Source organism: Lucilia cuprina, chromosome 5 (assembly GCF_022045245.1).
Source record: "Lucilia cuprina isolate Lc7/37 chromosome 5, ASM2204524v1, whole genome shotgun sequence".
In the NCBI taxonomy this organism is placed as follows: Eukaryota; Metazoa; Arthropoda; class Insecta; order Diptera; family Calliphoridae; genus Lucilia; species Lucilia cuprina.
The window spans coordinates 52,939,698-52,960,426 of NC_060953.1; the positions used below are offsets into that span (position 1 = coordinate 52,939,698).

Below are 20,729 nucleotides of genomic sequence, written 5' to 3' on the forward strand. Positions count from 1 at the left end.
CCTTTACTAGAGTCTCTGGTGGGACTCCCAACAACGACTTCTGGTCAGAGAGACAGACTAGAACTAGAACACTATCAATAGCCGAACATCTCAATAAAGAATAAAATTTCGTTTCGGTTTTTGGCTTTCGAAGTTTTATTTCAAAAGACTTGAATAGAAGGAGGTTTTGGTATCTATTTGAATATCAATTATAATCTATTAGATGCTTTAGCTTTCCGACACTGAGTTGGGAACGCCGTATCGCAGTATTGTTGGTCCAAATTCCTGAGCGTATATAGCTCCTGTTATTTAAAGGACAGCCAAGGTAATTTGTTATGGAGTTGAGCCCCCCGGGCTTGTTTCCTTGATGCTAGATCCCATTTTGGAGTATTGCAATCTGGGGGTAAAGAGGTGATATCAATAACTCTAATCTACCGGAACTATAAACTGGTGGCTTGGCTTGATCTTGGATGATTTGAAAAGCGGTCTTACCAGAGAACCTTATAATCTGGTACTATAGGCGGCCAGTTGCCCACAGGACTATGTCTTGGCTGGTTGAGGTTCCTTCGGGATCCATGTAGTGGCTGTGGTTTAAACACAAACGTGCGGGAAGAAGGTGCTTGGTTAAAAGACTGATACACGGAAATTTTCACGATATTTTTGTTGATGATCCTAGATAATAGGAATACACTGACTGTGGAGTAATAAAGGGTTGGATTTGAGCTGATAATGAAAAGATTGGGTATACGAGGTGCAGTTTTTTTGGTGCTTTCTGATGTCTACTCTGATTCGATAAAGTGGATGGATTATGATTTAGCAAGAAGGGATAGAGCAGTGTAACAAGGTCGTCACTGCCTCTTCTTTAAGTTATCGGCGATTATCCTACATGACTGATTGTGTTGGAGTTTACATTAAAACATGTTCATATTATCTCAGTGGGTCTTCGTGGCCACTGCAATAAAGTTTGGTCAATTAATATGATCCGTTTACGTAGTTGGACGACAATATTGTCGGGGTTAGATTGAGCTTGATCATGACACTACGTCCACACCACCTGTCATTCTCCGACGTTGCTACATTGACAAGAGATGAGAAAGCTGCACCCGACCAATCCATATACGTAAATAGACCGTCAAGGCAGATGCCGGCGTAAAGCACTTTGACTTAAATTCCATAGAGTTGAATGTCTTCAGAGTCATTACGGTAACTTTAATATATATTTTCGTGGATATCCAATTGATATGGCAGAATCGAACTAGTAAAACTAAATTTGGTATTTCTAAACGACTTATACGTTGGTTTTAAATTTGAACATTAACGTAGTCAAAGAGTATTCGAGTTAAAATCTTGGAAATGGATCTCACAAATGCTTCAGGGAGGCTAGAATTTGGGTTTCTAAAAGCGCTCTACTTAGAATATCGGGCATAATATTAAAGCGATTTTACTGTTTTTTTTTAGGTTTCAAATCGGTAAGATGTTTGAAAGAGAGTGTACTACATTATTCCCAAACCAACAATTTCCCTCAGTGCAAAAACAGCTGGTGAGAAATAAACATTTTTTGACCCATTGCCAAATCTCAGTTCTGTAAACGACTACTACTGCTACTCGTCTACAGTAGTTTTATAAATACAACATATAAAGTTTTTTTCTTCTGTGCTCCTCAGTTGGGTAAACAATTCCTCGGCTGTATGGTACAACAAATTTTTTTTAGATATGTTTGTTTTTGTTTTCAATTTTAGACTCCACGTGGTGCGCGCGCATTATATTCTTTTTTTGTTACGATTCTGTTTAAATATATATATTCCTTTCGGTTTTCACAAAAACTCTATATGTATGTAGTACATGAGAACATATACTATTTATGTTAAGAAAAGTGAGTGTGAGTTTTATACAGCTCTATCATAGTTCCGTTACAGGCCTTAAACGCTGTTGTTGGTAAATACCATGTGACATTATGCAAAGCTTCTTTTCATACTGTTTTTTTCCGAGTTTTTGTTTTTATGAAAGGATATTAAAATGATTTTGTTTTTTGAGGGATTTTTGAAATGATTTATATAGTTGGTTGGTTGCATACTTTTTTATATGCAGTATTTCTTGTTAAATATAACTCAAAGCACGTATCTTTAGCGGATGAATTAATTTCATCAATGTTATCACTTTTTGTTGTTATTATTTGCAATTTTTATGTTAAATAATATTTTTGGAGAGAATTTTTATTTTTGCAAAATTTGGGGGTTGATTTTTTTGCAGTTTAGAAATTTCATTTATATGTTAGAAAATGTGTTAGAAAAGTAATTTGACAAAATAATTACTAGATTTGGGTGATAAGAGGTATGATGAGCCATTTGTTTTATGTGGCTGCAAGGTCTCCTGTGAAAATTTAGTCTATTACTTTAGTAATACCAAAGTATATTGCCTAGTTTAAGGCTTTCATTATACCCTACACCATTTAAGTGGGCAGGGTATATTGGTTTTTGATGATGTTTGTAACGCACAATAATACTGGTCCTATACCCACCTTAAGGTATATCCATTAGTTTAAATTCATTATACCCTACACCACTTTAGTGGGGAGGGTATTTTGGGTTTGTGCTAATGTTTGTAACGTACAATAATATTGGTCCTGTACCCACCTAAATCGGCTTAGAATCGTTTTCCGAGTCGATTTAGCTATGTCCGTCTGTCAGTCCATCTGACTGTCCGTCCATGTAAACTTCGTAATCAGACTACAAGTCGAAATTTTGAAGATAATTTAATGGTACTTGATCTTCTATTGTCCCAAGGACGAAGTCTATTAAAAATAGTTAAGATCGGTCCATTATTTCACCTAGACTCCATACAACTGTACCCCCGCATAGGACTTATAAATCTTGTAATTAAACTACAGGTCGCAATTTTGAAAATAATACAATGAAATTTGACACATGACCTTCTGTTATCCCAGGGACGAAGCCTATTGAAAATGGTCAAGATCTGTCCATTATTTCACCTAGCTCCTATATATCTAAATCCCTGATAGGTACAAATGAATGTCTAGAGTTTTACGTCTTTTCCATCCACTGGGTACCATCTTTTCCATCCACTGGGTACCATCGCCCCTTAATGAACAACTCAGGTGACAATTTTTGTACATTGGTTTTGACCGGTCGATGTACAAGCACTTTGCTGAAGTACTCGAGCTAACTAATCTCTGACCATTGGATGGCCTCTGTTGATTCGACAATACCACTTAGAGACGTAACCGGTGGACCGAAGTACGAATCCATCATTTGTATATGATAACTCTGCACACACCTCATTCATACGACACATTCATTATAGGTAGACGGGTGGGGTGAGGCCCGCCGTACCTCACATTCATCCCGTACAACATACAATTAATACCTACTCATTTCCAAAGTATAGTGCCACAGTCACTACTCTGTGGGGTATCTGTTGTTTCGGCAACAGCACCTAACTTCTCCTGAAATATTGACTTTACCTTACATCGGCCGTTTAACCGCCACTTACTCTTCTGCAAACAAACAATCAACTGACCAGGGCATAGTCCTGCTCTGGTCTGACCTCTTTCAATCTATGCAAAGACTAAGCCAGGCTACTGCCTGTAACCAATTTTTTAGTTTCGGCCAGACTAGTGGTATTGGCCACTGCTTTATACCCCATGATTGCAATAACACCAGGGTGAAGGCTTCACCAAGGTAACATGCCCCCGGGGGAGGCAAGGTACAATACAACTTAAATGCTTTATTATTAAACCAACTAAATCGAAATTTTACTTTTGTGACAGGTCTAGAGTATTATATGATCGCCTTTGCCCGACTTTAATTTCTTACATGTTTAGTATTGTTGCTATTTTGTGTGGTAATGAAAAAAAAAACTTTTTATTTCGAATTTTCCTTTTAATACATTTTTAATTTGTTGTAATGGAAAAAGTTGATACTTTTAAAGTTTAAGGCTATTTACAGAATTGGTTGGTCTCTATATCGGTGAAGGGTGTTACTTAAGGGTCATTTAATGTTTAAATATTAAGTGTTGTTGTGGCAATAACATGTTATGAAGTGTAAGTTTCATTAAGTATTGTTGGCACGCAACAATTCTTAATCCCTGGGTTTATAAACATAAAGAAAATTTTTAAAAAAATATTTTTTTTCACATTAGATCAGACATTTTGAATATTAAATTAGTCCAAAAATTAACAAACATTAAAATTTTTTTTGATAATTTTAACAGTTTTTTTTTTAAATTGCAAAAACAATTTTTTGTAAATTTCAGAAGATTCGAGTAAGAATTTTTCAATTTTTATCTTAAATTTTCTTATCAAGCTTTTTTTAAATTAAAAATTAATAATCTTCAAAAACTTTTGAATTTTTTCAAATTTAATTCAATTTCACCAAAAAAAGATTTTTTTCTAAAATTTTTACTAAAATTTTAGAAAAAATAATTAAATATTTCATACGTTTACAGAAAATTTTATTTTTTAAGCGGCAATATCATAACATTTTATTAAAAATTTTTAATGATGGATTAAAGGTTTCATTTGTGAATATTTAAAATTTTTTACCCATATAAAACAAAAAAAGTTGTGTTTGTTAGAAATATATTTTCAAAAATTTAATAATTTCAAAATTTGCAGAAAATATTAGAAAAACTTGTATGTTAAGGTCAAAGGTTATATCCTCAAAAAATTCAATTTTTTATAAAGTTTTAAACATTTTGTATTTAATTAAAAACAAAAACCAAATTTAAAATAAATTTAAATATATTTTTATATACAAATCTGCAAATAATTAAAAAAGTTTAAGGGTCACAGTTCAAAGGTAATATTTTGAAATAATAATATTAAAATATTTCATACAATTACAGAAAATTCTATTTTTTATCTTTTTAATAACTAGATTATTTTTCTGCTAATATAATATTTTATCAAAATTTTTATTTATTTCAGTTAAGGGTCAATGTTTAGATTTGTAAATATTCTGAATTTTTAATTAATGTACAAAAAATGTTTTGTATGTCAAAAATATATTTCAAATGCATTTTTATAATTTAATAATTTTGAAATTTTCAGAAAATATTACAAACTTGTATATTTTTTTAACCATAGGGTTAAAGGTCACATTCTTAAATATTGTGAATTTATATTTTCTAAAAATTGTTAAGTTTAGGGTCAAAGGTTACATATGTAAATATTTAGATTTTTCTAATAATATAAAATCTAATTATTTTACTTAAATTCTATTAATTTTTCACTTTTTAGTACAAGGGGTCAAAGGTCAGGTTATTAAATCTTTCATGTTTTACATGAAAATATTTCAGATTATTAAATGTTTAATAGATTATATAAATAGTATTCTAAATGGATTTTTATTTATTTTACAAAAAAACTTTTAAAATTTTTAAACTCAAGAGTCCAAAGGTCATATTTTAAATATTCAATATTTTTGTATAAAATAATAATAAAATGGTTTTGTTTTAAATTGAAATTTTTACATATATATTGAAAATTTATAATTTCAGTAAAAATCAAGGGTCAAAGGTCATGATTTTAAAAATATAAAAATTAAAATTTTTAGAATTTTCTATTAATGTCACACAAATAGTATTTCTGAAAGGAATTTTACACAAATTTATAAATTTAATTTTATTAACAACAAGTTCAAAGGTCATATTTTAAATATTCAATATATTTGTAATTAAAATGTTATAAAATGGTATTTGTTTTAAAATGAAAATTTTGCATATTTATTAAAAAATTATAATTTTAGCAAAATCAAGTGTAAAAGAATATCCTTAAATCTTAAAATTGGGGTCAAAGTATAAAATTTTTTCAATTTAAAGTTGACCTTTGACCTCTACGTTGAATGAGAATATCCTTTAATCTTAAAATTGGGGTCATAGTCTAAGTTTTTTCAAATTTAAAGTTGACCTTTGACCTCTATGTTGAATGATTTTTTTCAACTCTCTAAATATTTTCCCAGTTTTTATTAAATTTTAATATTCTATGAATGATTTCTAATTTCTCAGATTTTTCATCAAATTTTGTATCAGTCTAATGTGATATTTTTTTTTCATAGAATTTTAAAATACTTATTCATCTTTAGCAAATATTTAGAAATATTTCGAGGTTTTTAATTTAAGATTAAGTTTATCAAGTTTATCAATTAATAATATGCGCAGTTAGTCCAATTAACTAGATCAATAAAAAGAATCAAATGAAGCGATAAACGAAATTCATTTAAATTCAAACATTTAATTAACATTTTGTTATTGATATTTATAAATTAAAAGACAAGCTAGTTATTCAATGAGGACTTTGTTATAATTTAATTAAACAATATAATTTGTCTAATTCAAAATATGGCTTATTTATACAGTAGCACCTGTCATCTGATCATAAACTGAGAAATATATATCAACAGGTTTACGTATTATTTATATATTAATAATAAATATTAATTTATCATAATAAAACATTAATAAAATTATGCACACTTTGACAAATTTTAAACGTTTTTGGAAAAAAATATTTGTAACGCTTCATTGATTATTTTTACAGATTTTTTTATAAAAAATGTAATTTATTTGAATTTTTTTTATCAATTTAAACAATGTATTTTTGTTAAATTAATTAATTAGCATTTATTTGTATAATTAATTAATTTTGGCGAAAAACAAAAAAAACAATTTTGACAATGTGAGGTCTAAATTTTGAATAATTAAATTTTTATTATTAAAGTTACCCAGCAAAATGTTTAATTAAAATATGTGATTATTAGTCTATCAATCTAAGGGTTTTAGGTTCTATTCCTGCCAAAAGCTCCAATTTGTTTTTTAGCATTGAATTTATCTTCTAAGAAGTTTAGTAATAAATAATTCTTAAAAAATCGAGTTCTCAAAAATATCTAAGTTAAACATTTTGCTGGGTTTTCTTTATTAAAATGAAAAACATTATTTAAAAAAAAAAAAAAACAAAATATTCTACTTTTGATTTCGTTTCTTTTTTTTCGTTTTGCCAAAATTCAAATGAAATTCATTAATTATAATTTTTTGCTACTTTTTTCGTTTGGTCTCTGACATTTCTACTACTACTTCTACTACTAATTGACATTGGTAACACACTTCTATTTAAACAATTTATTAAAAAAAAACATTTAGTGTTAATTAACAGAGTGTGACTTAATGCGTTACATTCGTAAGTGTTAATTAATGACTTTTTTTGTTATAATAAATATGTTATAACATATTTATAATAAATATTAAGAAAAATTTTATTTAATATAAAATTGTAAAAAAAATTATAAATTGATTGACTTTTTATTAAATTGATTTGAAAATATTTGTATTTACAAGGTTTTTTTTGTAAAACTTTACATCACATTAAAGTAGGTGTGTAGTTGTGTACATGTATAATGTTTCAATGTTAGATTTTTGTTTAAAGATTATATAAGATATTACATAGATATGTTTTTATAACAATTTTTTCTTTTAAATATAATTTTGTTATAAAATTTAAACTCAAAAATGAATATATAAATTAGTTTTGACTTTGTTGTATCAATAGATTAAAAACTTGAATAATGTTACACTCTGCCACTATAGTCAAGACTATTGTTCATACTATAGTCAAGAATATAGTTTACACTATAGTCAAGACTATACTTCACACTATAGTTCACACTATATTCAAGAATATAGTTCACACTGTAGTCAATACTATAGTTCACACTATAGTCAAGACTATAGTTCACACTATAGTCAAGACTATAGATCACAGCTATAGTCAAGACTATATAGAGTCAGGTTCGCACTATAGTCAAGACCATAGTTCACACTATAGTGAGGACTATAGTTCAGACTATAGTCAAGACTATAGTTCACACTATAGTCAAGACTACAGTTCACACTATAGTCAAGACTATAGTTCACAACTATAGTCAAGACTATAGTTCACAACTATAGTCAAGACTATAGTTCACAACTATAGTCAAGACTATAGTTCACAACTATAGTCAAGACTATAGTTCACACTATAGTCAAGTTCACACTGTAGTCAATACTATAGTTCACACTATAGTCAAGACTATAGTTCTCACTATAGTCAAGACTATATTTCACACTATAGTCAAGACTATAGTTCACACTGTAGTCAAGACTATAGTTCACACTATAGTCAATAATACACAGTATCGTCAATACTATAGTCCACATTATAGTCTAGACTACAGTCCAATATCAGGTACACACTATGATCAAGACTATATTGTACACTACAGACAAGACTATAATAGTCTAGACTATAGTTAAGAATACAGTCCAAACTAACGTCAAGTATATATTGTTAGTCTAGACTATAGTCCACACTTTAGTTCTAACTACCGTTAAGATTGTAGTCCACGCTAAAGCCAAGACTAAAATCAAGACTATAATGCACAAGATCATAGTCCACACTTCAGGATTACAATCCGAAATATAGTCATGTATATATAATAACTATATAAAACTAGAGTTTCCACTAGATTCATACCTATAGTTCACGCTATAGCCTAGACTACAGACTTTGCTATAGTCAAGATCCAAAACTATATTTTATTTTTGAAATTTTTAAGTTTCTTTTTCTCAGTTTTAAATTTTAAAAAGAATTTTGTTTTTTTTCCAGGTCCAACTAGTTCACACTATAGTCTAGACTATAGTTCACACTATACTCAAGAATATAGTTCAGACTATAGTCAAGTTCACACTGTAGTCAATACTATAGTTCACACAATAGTCAAGACTATAGTTCTCACTATAGTCAGACTATAGTTCTCACTATAGTCAAGACTATATTTCACACTATAGTCAAGAATATAGTTCACACTATAGTCAGGACTATAGTTAAAACTATAGTTCACACTATAGTCATGGCTATAGTTCACACTATAGTCAAGACTATAGTTCACACTATAGTCAATAATACACAGTATCGTCAATACTATAGTCCACATTATAGTCTAGACTACAGTCCAATATAGAGTCAGGTACACACTATGATCAAGACTATATTCTACACTACAGACAAGACTATAATAGTCTAGACTATAGTTAAGAATACAGTCCAAACTAACGTCAAGTATATATTGTTAGTCTAGACTATAGTCCACACTTTAGTTCTAACTACCGTTAAGATTGTAGTCCACGCTAAAGCCAAGACTAAAATCAAGACTATAATGCACAAGATCATAGTCCACACTTCAGGACTACAATCCGAAATATAGTCATGTATATATAATAACTATATAAAACTAGAGTTTCCACTAGATTCATACCTATAGTTCACGCTATAGCCTAGACTACAGACTTTGCTATAATCAAGATCCAAAACTATAGCCTCCGCCATTTTATCTTAAAAATTTTAAAGTTTCTTTTTCTCAGTTTTAAATTTTAAATCAATTTTTGTTTTTTTCCAGATCCAACTTTTAAAATAAATACCGGTAAGTGAAAGTTTACTATTAACATACATATATTCTTTGAAATATCTGACTTCTTAAAATTGTCTTTAACAAAACATTCTAAAAGAATATCTAAATACATTACTAGAAAGCTATGAAATATATTTATCAAAGTCAAACAATATACTAAATTAATCATTCAACAAAAATATTATAAAAACAATTTTGAACCAACTCATTCTCCATCAATCACTATTTAACAAACAAATATTGTTGTTTTTTTCAAACAAAAACAAAAAAAAAAAAAATATAGAATTATTTTAAATTATATAGAGTTTAACAAAAAACGAAAAAAAAACAAAAAATTCGAAAATCGTCATAATCTTTTTTTAAACTGCAATCTTAGGACACACCCACTTATTGTAAAAGAGGTGGATGGGGGGAGGCGTTATGCAAGTTAGCTAGAGATCATCTATTTATTAGTTGCAAAAAGGCGTTCATGTATGAATGTAAAACTACAAGCGATTTGTATTGAAACGAATTATTAATTTTTTTATTAAAAAAAAACAAAACAATAAATTAAAAAAAAAATACATGATTTTTATCACAGATTTGCATATGAGAAAACAATCATGTATGCAAAATAAAATACTTTGTCTTATAATATGAGTATTAGATAAAATGCCTTAAAGGCAAATAATTTTTCTGTATTTCTTTATTAAATTTTGTTAACATGGCTAAGACGCTTCATAAGTTTTAAGCCAAAACTAATGTTAAAAATATTATTAAGGCTACTGTTAATAGCTGAAATTTTATTTGATTTATATAGAGTTTCTTTTGGTACTTTTTTGGTTGTTTACATTTATGAGGGTGTTGTGACGTTTTAACTTAATTATCAAATGTTGTTGCCATTTTTTTTAAGTTTTAACCAGCATTTGTTTAGGGTTTAAATTTTTTTATTAACTTGATTGTGTTTATATTCACAGGGTTTTGTTTTACTGTATCGTAATCGATTAGTGTTTTAAAGTTTCCTTTAATCAATTATTTAATTATGAAATGAAATATATTATTTAAAATTTTGTATGCTAAAATGTTTTTTAAACATTTTGAATGACAAGATGCATGTTAAAAAGATTAAGGATCTTAGAATGGGAGGAATTTGAAAGAAACCGATTGATTGTCTGAAATTGTTTACGCTGTAGTCAAAAGTGTATAATACTTTTTAGTCAAGAATGTAGTCAAGACTGTAGACTACACTTTGGTCAAGACCCTTGATCTTAATTTAATTTTACATTCTGTCCACCATATAGTCAAGGCTCTAGTCCATACTATTGTCAAGACCTTAGTCCACACTATGGTAAGAACACTAGTCTACACTAAAATAAACCATTGTCGAGACTTTCTAGTAAAGACTGTATAGTTGATACACTAGTCCATAATATAGTTTGGCCGTTTATGCCTAGACTAGCCTAGGCTGTGGTCCATACTATAGTTAATTATCTAGTCCACACTATAGTCGAGACTTTAATCTACCATATAGTCAAGGCTCTAGTCCATACTATTGTCAAGACCTTAGTCCACACTATGGTAAGAACACTAGTCTACACTAAAATAAACCATTGTCGAGACTTTCTAGTAAAGACTGTATAGTTGATACACTAGTCCATAATATAGTTTGGCCGTTTATGCCTAGACTAGCCTAGGCTGTGGTCCATACTATAGTTAATTATCTAGTCCACACTATAGTCGAGACTCTTGTCATAGTTGAGACTCAAGACCATACAATAATCGAGATTCAATTCCACACTATAATTGAGTTTGTAGTATATACAATAGTTAAGACTCTAGTCCATATGATGATCGAGATGCAAGTCTACACTATAGTTAAGTCTCTAGTCCATGCGATAGTTACGACTATAGTCCATGCGATAGTTGGACTAGTTTGTTCAATAATCGAAACATTAACATTATTGTAAAGATTCTGGTCCATGATTTAGCCGAGATTCTTGTCCATATTAAGGTTCCTTAATCTTTATTACAATTCAAGCTCTAGTCTAAACCATACTTGATACTTAAATCCATATAATAGTGAAGACTTAAGTCCAGGTACTAGTTCAAATTATAGTCAAAAATGTAGTCTATACTAAAATTCAGACTACAGTCCACACTATAGGCGAGACTCTAGCCTATACTACAATTGAGATTCTATACCACACTGTAGTCGGGACTATAGTTTGCACTATAGTGGAGGCTCTAATCCATACTATAGGTGAGACTCTATAGTTGAGTTTCTAGTATATACGATAGTCAAGACTTTAGTCAAGAAGTCCTCACTATAGTTGAGTTCATACGACAGTTGCGACTATAAGATATTTGGACTGTAGTCTGTTCAATAATCGAGAATATCGTCCACATTATTGTCCAGATTCTGGTGCATACTTCAGCCGAGATTTTAGTCAAGACCATAATCTATATTACAATTTAAGCTCTCCCGTCCATACCACAGTGTAAAACTATAAAATCTAGTCAATAAGACTCCAGCCCACACAATAAGCGAGGCTCTAATCTGTTTTATAGTTGAGACTCTATACTACACTGTAGAGACTTTAACCCATACTGTAGTTGGGACTCTTGTCAAGAGTACAGTGTTAACTGTTGCTAACTCTAGTCAACACTACAATTGAGATTTAGCACTATATGCCAGACCCTAGTCCACACTGTAGTCGGGACTATAGTTCACAATATAGTAATAACTCTAATCCACACTTTAGTCAAGACTCTAGTCCACAATATTGGCGAGGTTTTAATCCGTACTATAGTTGAGACTCTAGTATTAGTCTAGACTCCAGTGAACAGACTCTGAGACTCTATACGATAGAAAAGTAGACACTACTATATATTCGACACGATTATATAGTCTGAACTCTAGTTAATATTTTTGTCGAGATTTTATTTCACACTATAGTCAAGACTACATTATAGATGAGACGATAGTCCACATTATAGTCAAAATTGCAGTCCGTACTTTAGACGCTATCCTAGAAAACATTATAGTTGAAACTTTGTTCTAAACTATAGTTGCGATCGATAACACAGAGACCCTAATCTACACTATAATCGAGTATATAGAATCATGTTAAATCGAGATTCTAGTCCACACTTAAAATAAGACTCTATTTTAATATATAAATTTTAAAATATTCCTAAAAGATCTTTTTAAAATGTACTCACCTTAAACTATTTAAAAGAGGAAGTATTTTTAGACCTAAAATGATAGAAAAATAAACAGAACACATTAATATTATTTAAAATTAAAAATATTAAATATAAACTGAAAAAACAAGTTAAATGTGTTAAACAATAAGAATTATTTCCGGATTATTGGCTTAACACCCACATTTCTATTCTTAAAATAATTTATTGTAACAAATGTGAAAAAAACATAAAAAAGAACAACTCATCAACTTTTCAACTTTTTTCTCCATAGAAATTCTACTTATCAATATTAATTTATCACAAGAATTAATAAAAAACAACAACAAAACTGACATGTGGCACAGATTAATAATAATTATTGCCCCGAAGAAAAAATGAACTCGAATAAAAGTATTTCAAATGTTAAATGTCACTTGTCTCCGCTAAATCCCTTAGAGAACACAAAAATTTAAATGAACAAAATATATAAAAACTTAATTTGAGTTCATGAACTTTGTAAAGAACACAAAAACAACAAGAGAACTATACTACACTTGCTGCATCAGAATTCTTACTAAAAAGGGGGCCTCTACCATCATGCATCATTTGACCAAAACATTTAATGATAAAAGAGACAAATAAATGAATGAATGCATGAAAGATTGACTGACGGACTGACTGACAAAGTACAATAAGTGAATGATTGTTATTTTGTAGGTTTGATTTGACTTTATTACTTGCAACATGTATTTTTCGTATGCAACATTTACAACGTTTAAATATATAAACTATTAAGTTGGAAAAAAAGTTTTTATAATCAAAGTATTAAAACAAAATATTTATTCATTGTTTTCAATTAAAATAAATTAAGTTGCGTTTCATTTATGAGTAAAACATAAAAAAACTAAATAAATACTTTATAAATGCTTAACAACGTTACTCCTTTGGAATTATTTCGAACCAACATTTTAAATACAATGCATTGTCATACTATCATGCAAATTTACTATACCCATTGCTGTACTATAGTAAAAGTTAAGAATATTTTGTGACAAATGGTTGACAATTTTTTAAACATTTGTCTTAAATTATAAAGAATTATTCGAAAAAAGTACAAAATGTTGTTGTTGTGTGTGTATATAGAATTATGTGAATCCAGATGTGAATCTTTATATAGTAAAGTTTACAGTAGAATTTCGATTAGCTATTATTCACCCTTTTGTTGGAATTACAAGTTATTTCTAGTCTGAACTATAGTCAATACTATAGTTCATAATACAGTCAAGACTAAGTATATTCGCGACAGTAGCCCATACTATAGTCTTGACTATAGTCTATACAATAGTCTTGATATAGTCTATACTACAGTCAAGACTATAGTCTATACTATAGTCAATACTATAGTCCATAATACAATCAAGACTAAGTATATTCGCGATAGTAGCCCATACTATAGTCTATACTATAGTCAAGACTGGAGTCTATACTATAGTCAAGACTGGAGTCTATACTATAGTCAAGACTATAGTCAATACTATAGTCAAGACTATAGTCTATACAATAGTCACGACTATAGTCTATACTATAGTCAAGACTATAGTCTATACTATAGTCAAGACTATAGTCTATACTATAGTCAAGACTATAGTCTATACTATAGTCAAGACTATAGTCTATACTATAGTCAAGACTATAGTCTATACTATAGTCTATACTATAGTCTATACTATAGTCTATACTATAGTCTATACTATAGTCTATACTATAGTCTATACTATAGTCTATACTATAGTCTATACTATAGTCTATACTATAGTATAGTGTATAAGTGTTCGGCAAATAGTAATCCTTTATAAAGGATTAGTGATCAAATAAAGATCAGTTGATAAAATTAAACAGCCATAAATATAGTTAATGCTTTAGTCAAGTCTAAATAAATTCTATATAATTGATATTCTACTGTAATATTTTACTTTAAACCAATGGGTACATGCATTCATATAGTATTTTCTTTATAACAATTGTGCATGGATCGTTCCAATATTTTTTTTGTCTGGCAGACTGATTGTTATTTAATGAATTTATTTAAATATTTTTTTTTTTTTTCGGAACAAAAAGTGAATTATTACGTTAGTGCAATAATTTTTTATACATAGAAGTTTATATAACAAAAAGTTTCATTCAAAATTTTAAATTGCATTTCTTTCAGTGTAAATATTTCTAAATTGCTGTCAAAGTTTTATTTCTTTTAAGAATATTGCTTTTTAAATTTAAAACGTTTTGCTTGATGGAAATCTTTAAATAATTTGTTAGAATTTTCATGAACTGTAGATTTTAAATAAATGAAAATTTTATGGAAGATTAAAATTTCGTTCTTTGTGTTTCATTCATTTAATAATGGGTTTTTGATGACAATAAATCTAAACATTAATGAAACAATTAATGTATAATTAAATTTTCTTAGAATTGTTTAATTAACAGTTTGTTGTATGGAGTTATTTTTATCGAAAAAAACTGGAACTGAAACAATAAAATCATGTTTTTGTTGAATGCTAATGATCTGTTTTTTTTTTTCTTTGAAATAGAATATTTAATCTTCTCTTAACATATTTTGGTTAATTTTGTTTATATTTTCTTTGAATTATTTTCTTAAATTTATAATGTTGTTTATTTTTCTCAGTGTATTTTTGTATAATATTCTTCAACATCTTGTTAGCATATCTTGTAACGTTTATCGTGTATTAATTTTATAAATATCTGATTTTTTTATTAATAATATTTGTTTTTTAACCAGAAGGCAAAAGTAAACTTAATCTAATGTGCTAAATACCGTGATGCATAACTTCGAAAATATAATTAATAATAACAAATTGTATAAAATTTATAAAAATTATTCATAAATATGAGTTTTTTATTAATTATTTAATAACATATTACTATAACTAAAGGCATACAATTATTTTTTTTTTATTTTTCATTTGCATATAGGAATTATATGCAAAAACTAACAATAGAGTTAATTTAATTTGCTCTAGTCATAATTGGCGGCAAATCTCAAGATAATAAATCTAAAATTATAAAAAATAAATAAATTTTAATTATAAAAAAGGAAAAGGCTAAAACCTGGTAACTTAATAAAACAATCAATAGTCTATTGAAGTTTAGGTTACGGGTTCCATTCCCGTTGCCTAATGATATTAATACATTTAGCCTGATATTGTTTGAGAAGATTGAAACAAATATTTGACTTACAGAAAGATCGGAGGTGAAAAGATCTATTGACAATAGCAACAGTGATCGAAACTAAAATTGTTTGTAAAATGCGATCGTTGTTATCATTGGTTGATAGAAATATCAGTGATCGAAGTTAAAGCAGAAATACGATAAACTCTAATAATTATTGACCAGATGATCAGTGATCGATGCTAAAGTTCAGTGATCGAAGCCTAATAATTTTTAGGTTATGGGTTTGTTCCATTTCCGTTGCGTAATGGTATTATTACTTTTAGCCCTGCTTGATATATTAGTTAGTTAGTAGTTAGTTTGAAAGGAGGATGTATATACATCAAATCAGAAGAAATACATCTAGGCCTCTATCGGGCCTGCTGTGCGGTCCTTAACCAGTGCCACAGTTGGGAATTGAACCCAACACCATCGGTCTACCAGACTAGAACACTAACCACTAACCTACCGGAGGCAACGCTTGATACATTACGTTTTATTATACAATTTTTAAAACAATTTTTTTAAAGTGCGATCGCTAATCTTTTTGTCAAACTATCATAACTGCGATCACTGATATTTTTTGTCATTAATTCTAACTGTGATCGCTAAGAGTTCTTCTCAAACTTGTTTAAATTGCAATAAGCCATCATCTTCTTAATACATTTTAGCTATGATCACTGATCTTTTCATTAAATTAGTTTCCATCACTTTACTTCTTCAATATTGATCAAAAAGATCGGTGATCGAAGCTAAATTGATTGATAAAAATAACTGATCTAATAGCAATAATAAGGAGTTATAACTGGATGTTAAAAAGATATTTAAGTGCTTTTAATTTCGATGCGATCGCTAATCTTTTTGTCAAACTACTTTTTCATTAATTATACTTTTTCATTAATTCTAACTTCAGAATATCTTCTTCTCAATACATTTTTTTTGTTCACTTTTCTTTTCACCAAATAAGTTTTCACCACACGGATCTTCTTAATTATTGATCAGAAAGATCGGTGATCGAAGCTAAATTGGTTTACAAAAATAACTGAGTGTATTTGAGTGTATTTTTACTTAGAAGCGATCGCTAATCTTTTTGTCAAACTATAATAGCTTTGATCACTGAAACTTCTTTATAATTTCTAACTTTAATCAGAGATTTTATTGAATTTTAAAGTTACGATCGCTAATAGTTCTTCTTAATAATTTTTAATTTTGAACGGCGATCTTTTCAGCAAATTTTAGCTTTAATCACTGATCTTTTCGTCATCATAGTTCATCTTTAACATGACCACCAAATCAGCTAAGATCGCTGATCATTTTGCTTTGAATGTTAAACTCGATCACTTTTTTTGTTAAACTACTTTAGCTACAAGTACCGGTATTTTAAGATCGTAAATTTTGCCTCTCTTTTAGTTCCTATTTTACTCTATTTATTCGCATCACATTCTGCCTTCTCGTTTAATGCATTAAATAAAATAATAATAAAAATTTTCAATTAAATGTCATTCAAAACAAATAAATTGTTCATATAACAAACATTTGATAAAATTAATTGAATTATTTAACTCAAAGTAATAAAAGAAAATGTAGTTTAATTTGATATTCTCAACTATTTGTATTATTATTTTTTATTATTATTATCATTTTAACATCTTTCTGCATCATCTGCTTTGTATACAAATACAATGAGAAAATGAGATGAATTATGTATAAATTGTTCTGTCACATTTCAATAAATCAAAGTTCAGTTTCTTGAAAATGACAAATACGAAATCATGTAAATAATTTGTAAACAGTAGTTTAAAAACTAAGTAGGGTTTGTTAATTATGGTAATTAAACAAAATGTTTAATAAATAGTTGCTAATTATTTTGAAACACACCCCCTTTAATTAGGGCTGGTGGGAATATAAGTAAATGAATAATGCAAAAAAATGTAACAAGTTTTCGGGTGGGAAACTGGCTTAAGAAACTAGATATTGCCATACCAACAGATCACTGATAGAATTTGAAATTGTTTAAAAGAAAAGATCAGAGATCAAAGTTAATATTGATTGAAAAAAAAGGATCAGCGATTGCAGCTTGAAAATTGTATCAGAAAGTTTAAAAGTTAGAGAATAGAAACAAATATTAGTTGACAAATAGATAAGTGATCTCAGGGAAATTTGTTGAAAAAGAAAATAATAAAATAAGAGATTGCTGATAAGATTAATTCTAAAAATATCTAAATATTTTAGATAAAATGATAAGCGATCGATCATAAGATTGATTAATAATGGTAATTTTATTTAATATAAACAGCGATCGACATAAATATGACATAAATTGAAGCTAAATGATATCACTGATCAATGCTAACAATTTTTGAAGAATAATAATAGTGATCGATGTTAAAGTTAAAAAATAACACTGATCGAAACAAAGTTGTCAAAAATATTACTGATCGTCCATAAATTTTTAGAGAAAAAGATTATTTATTAAAGTTAAAATTTTTTCATTAAAATATTAGAGAAACTAGTGATCGTAGCTAAAGCTAAATGTCTTAAGATCAGTGATCAAAGCAAACATTTTTGAAGAATAATAAGAGTGATCGTTGCTAAAGTTAATGAATAACACCGATCGTAATAAAAGTTGACAAAAGCTGATTAGTGATCGTAGATAAATTTCTTGAGAAAAGCATCACTAATTAAAGCTAAAAATTTTTGATGAAGCTAAAATTAATTCTAAATTTTTAGAAACTAGTGATCGCAGCTAAAGTTAAATGTCTAAATAATAAGCAATCGATCATACAATTGATTAATGAAAATAACTAATATTGATCAGTGATCAAAGCAAACATTTTTGGAGATAAACTATAGTGATCGAACAAATTTTGACTTTCAAAAGACTCAAAAATTCAACTTATTTGTTTGAACAAAATAACGGTGTTCAAAGTTAAAGATGAACAGAAGTGATGAAAACTTATATTGATCAATCAAAAGATCGTTAATCGAAGCTAAATTGGTTGATAAAAAGAACAGACCTAATAACAATATAGGCTGCAAAAAGGTGTAGTAACTGGATTTCAAAATGATATTTATGTGATCGATGTTAAAATTTACTAACATATAGAACAAAAATTTAAATTATGAGAGTGAAATTTGATTAACAAAAAGATCAGCAAACTAAGCCAAAATTGATTAACTGAAAGATCAGTGATCGAAGTTAATATTTATTGCAAAAGGATATGCGAACTGTTAAGAACTGAGATATTTACGATTAAAACTAATTGTAAAAAGATCAATGATCGTACTTACATATGATTGGAATCAGATCATAAGACAAACTTAAAATATTAAACACTAAATATCAGCGTTTGAAGTTAAGTAAAACGTGATCGAAGCTAATATTGTTTGTAGAAGGATCACAATGATTAGTGATCAAAGCTTAAATTATTTGACTAAAACTGAGTATCAAAGTACGACGTGAATCCATGGGAGGTTGAAAATTTACCCTCCGAAAACAAAAAATTTTGTTACAAAATATAAAAATGAGAAAAAAAGAGAAGAGAAAATAATTTAAAATAAATCCACCCTGAATTCGTTCCATAGTTGATATTTTTATAAAAGAATTCTGCGATCGACATTAAGTTCTGCTCCTAAAAATATTCGTGATTAAATTAATAATTTGTTCTTAAAAGATCAGTGATCCAAGCTGAAATAAGTTGACAATAAGAACAATAATGGAATGTAATATTATCAGTGATCGTGAAGTTAAAAGCAAACCTGTACAGTAAAACGTCTGTAATCGAAGATAAAATGTTTGACAAAAAAAGCTGTGAATAATTGTAAAGATCAGCGATCAAAGCTAAAGTGTATAAAGAAAAGTATGAGCGATCGCAGCTAAAATTGTTGACATAAAGATCTGTTATCTAAATTCAAACTGGTTGCAAAAGATTAGTGATCGATACTAATGTTGTGTGAGCGGTGTATGATTGTAAAGTTTAGCGATCAATGTATAAAGAAAAACATCACAGGTCGAATATTAGTAATGTCTGATTAGAAGTGTGAGCGATCGCAACTAAAATTATTTGCATATAAATAAATGATCTAATTTCAAACTGGTTACAAAAAGATCAGTGATCAATATTAATAATAGTTAACTAAAAAATATCACTGATCATAGCTTTAAGGATCGACTATCGAAGTTATCATTGTTAGACAAACTGTGATCCAAGCAACAATAAATTTGTAAATTTTCAATACCGTTCATTAATTTGATTGCCTCAAATCTTTGTTTGAAAAAATTTCCATAACACAAACACGGTTTCCTTTATACAATTGCCAGTTTAAACAAAAATTTTACGTTTTTTTCCACACAAAAAAATAAAAAAAAAAACAACAAACGTTTAACAATAAATAACATCTATTGTTTTTAATTACAACAAAATACCCCAAGACCAAATTTGGCACAATTAATTGTTGAAATAAATTGGGAACAAACATAAAGACTCTCAGAGGCAAGTTTCTACGTCAAATAAACCCAAATAGGAAGACTTGTTATTTATTTAAAAAGGCAGGTGAAATTAAATAAATTAAATAAATATTTAAAAAAAAATAAATAAAAAGAGAAAAAATATCTATAACCATTTAGGAATAACCGGAAGCTGTTTAATCATACCAAAATCATACACTCACTAATAATGAAATTAATTGAAAATTTACTACAATATGTATGAATAAATGTCGAGAGTTTTACGTGAGTATCTGGCATGATGCCCTACCTCACGGTGGTCTTTTCCATCCACTGGCTAGACTTGACAACGGTCTACCAATTCCCCTTTATCCTTCAATATAGAAAACAGGTGGCAATTTTTGTATATTGGTTTTGACCGGTCCATGTAAAGCACTTTGTTGAAGTACTAAAACTAT

The 20,729-nt window shown here is 28.4% G+C and overlaps 1 protein-coding gene across 1 annotated transcript in view; it reads right to left on the reverse strand.

Moving 5' to 3' along the window:
• Window positions 1–20,729, reverse strand: part of LOC111679388 (formin-J) — a 126,882-nt gene that overhangs the window by 16,028 nt on the left and 90,125 nt on the right. Inside the window, exon 6 of the mRNA XM_023440963.2 lies at window positions 12,639–12,672. Coding sequence (XP_023296731.2) covers window positions 12,639–12,672 — 34 coding nt within the window. The remainder of the gene's footprint in view (window positions 1–12,638; window positions 12,673–20,729) is intronic.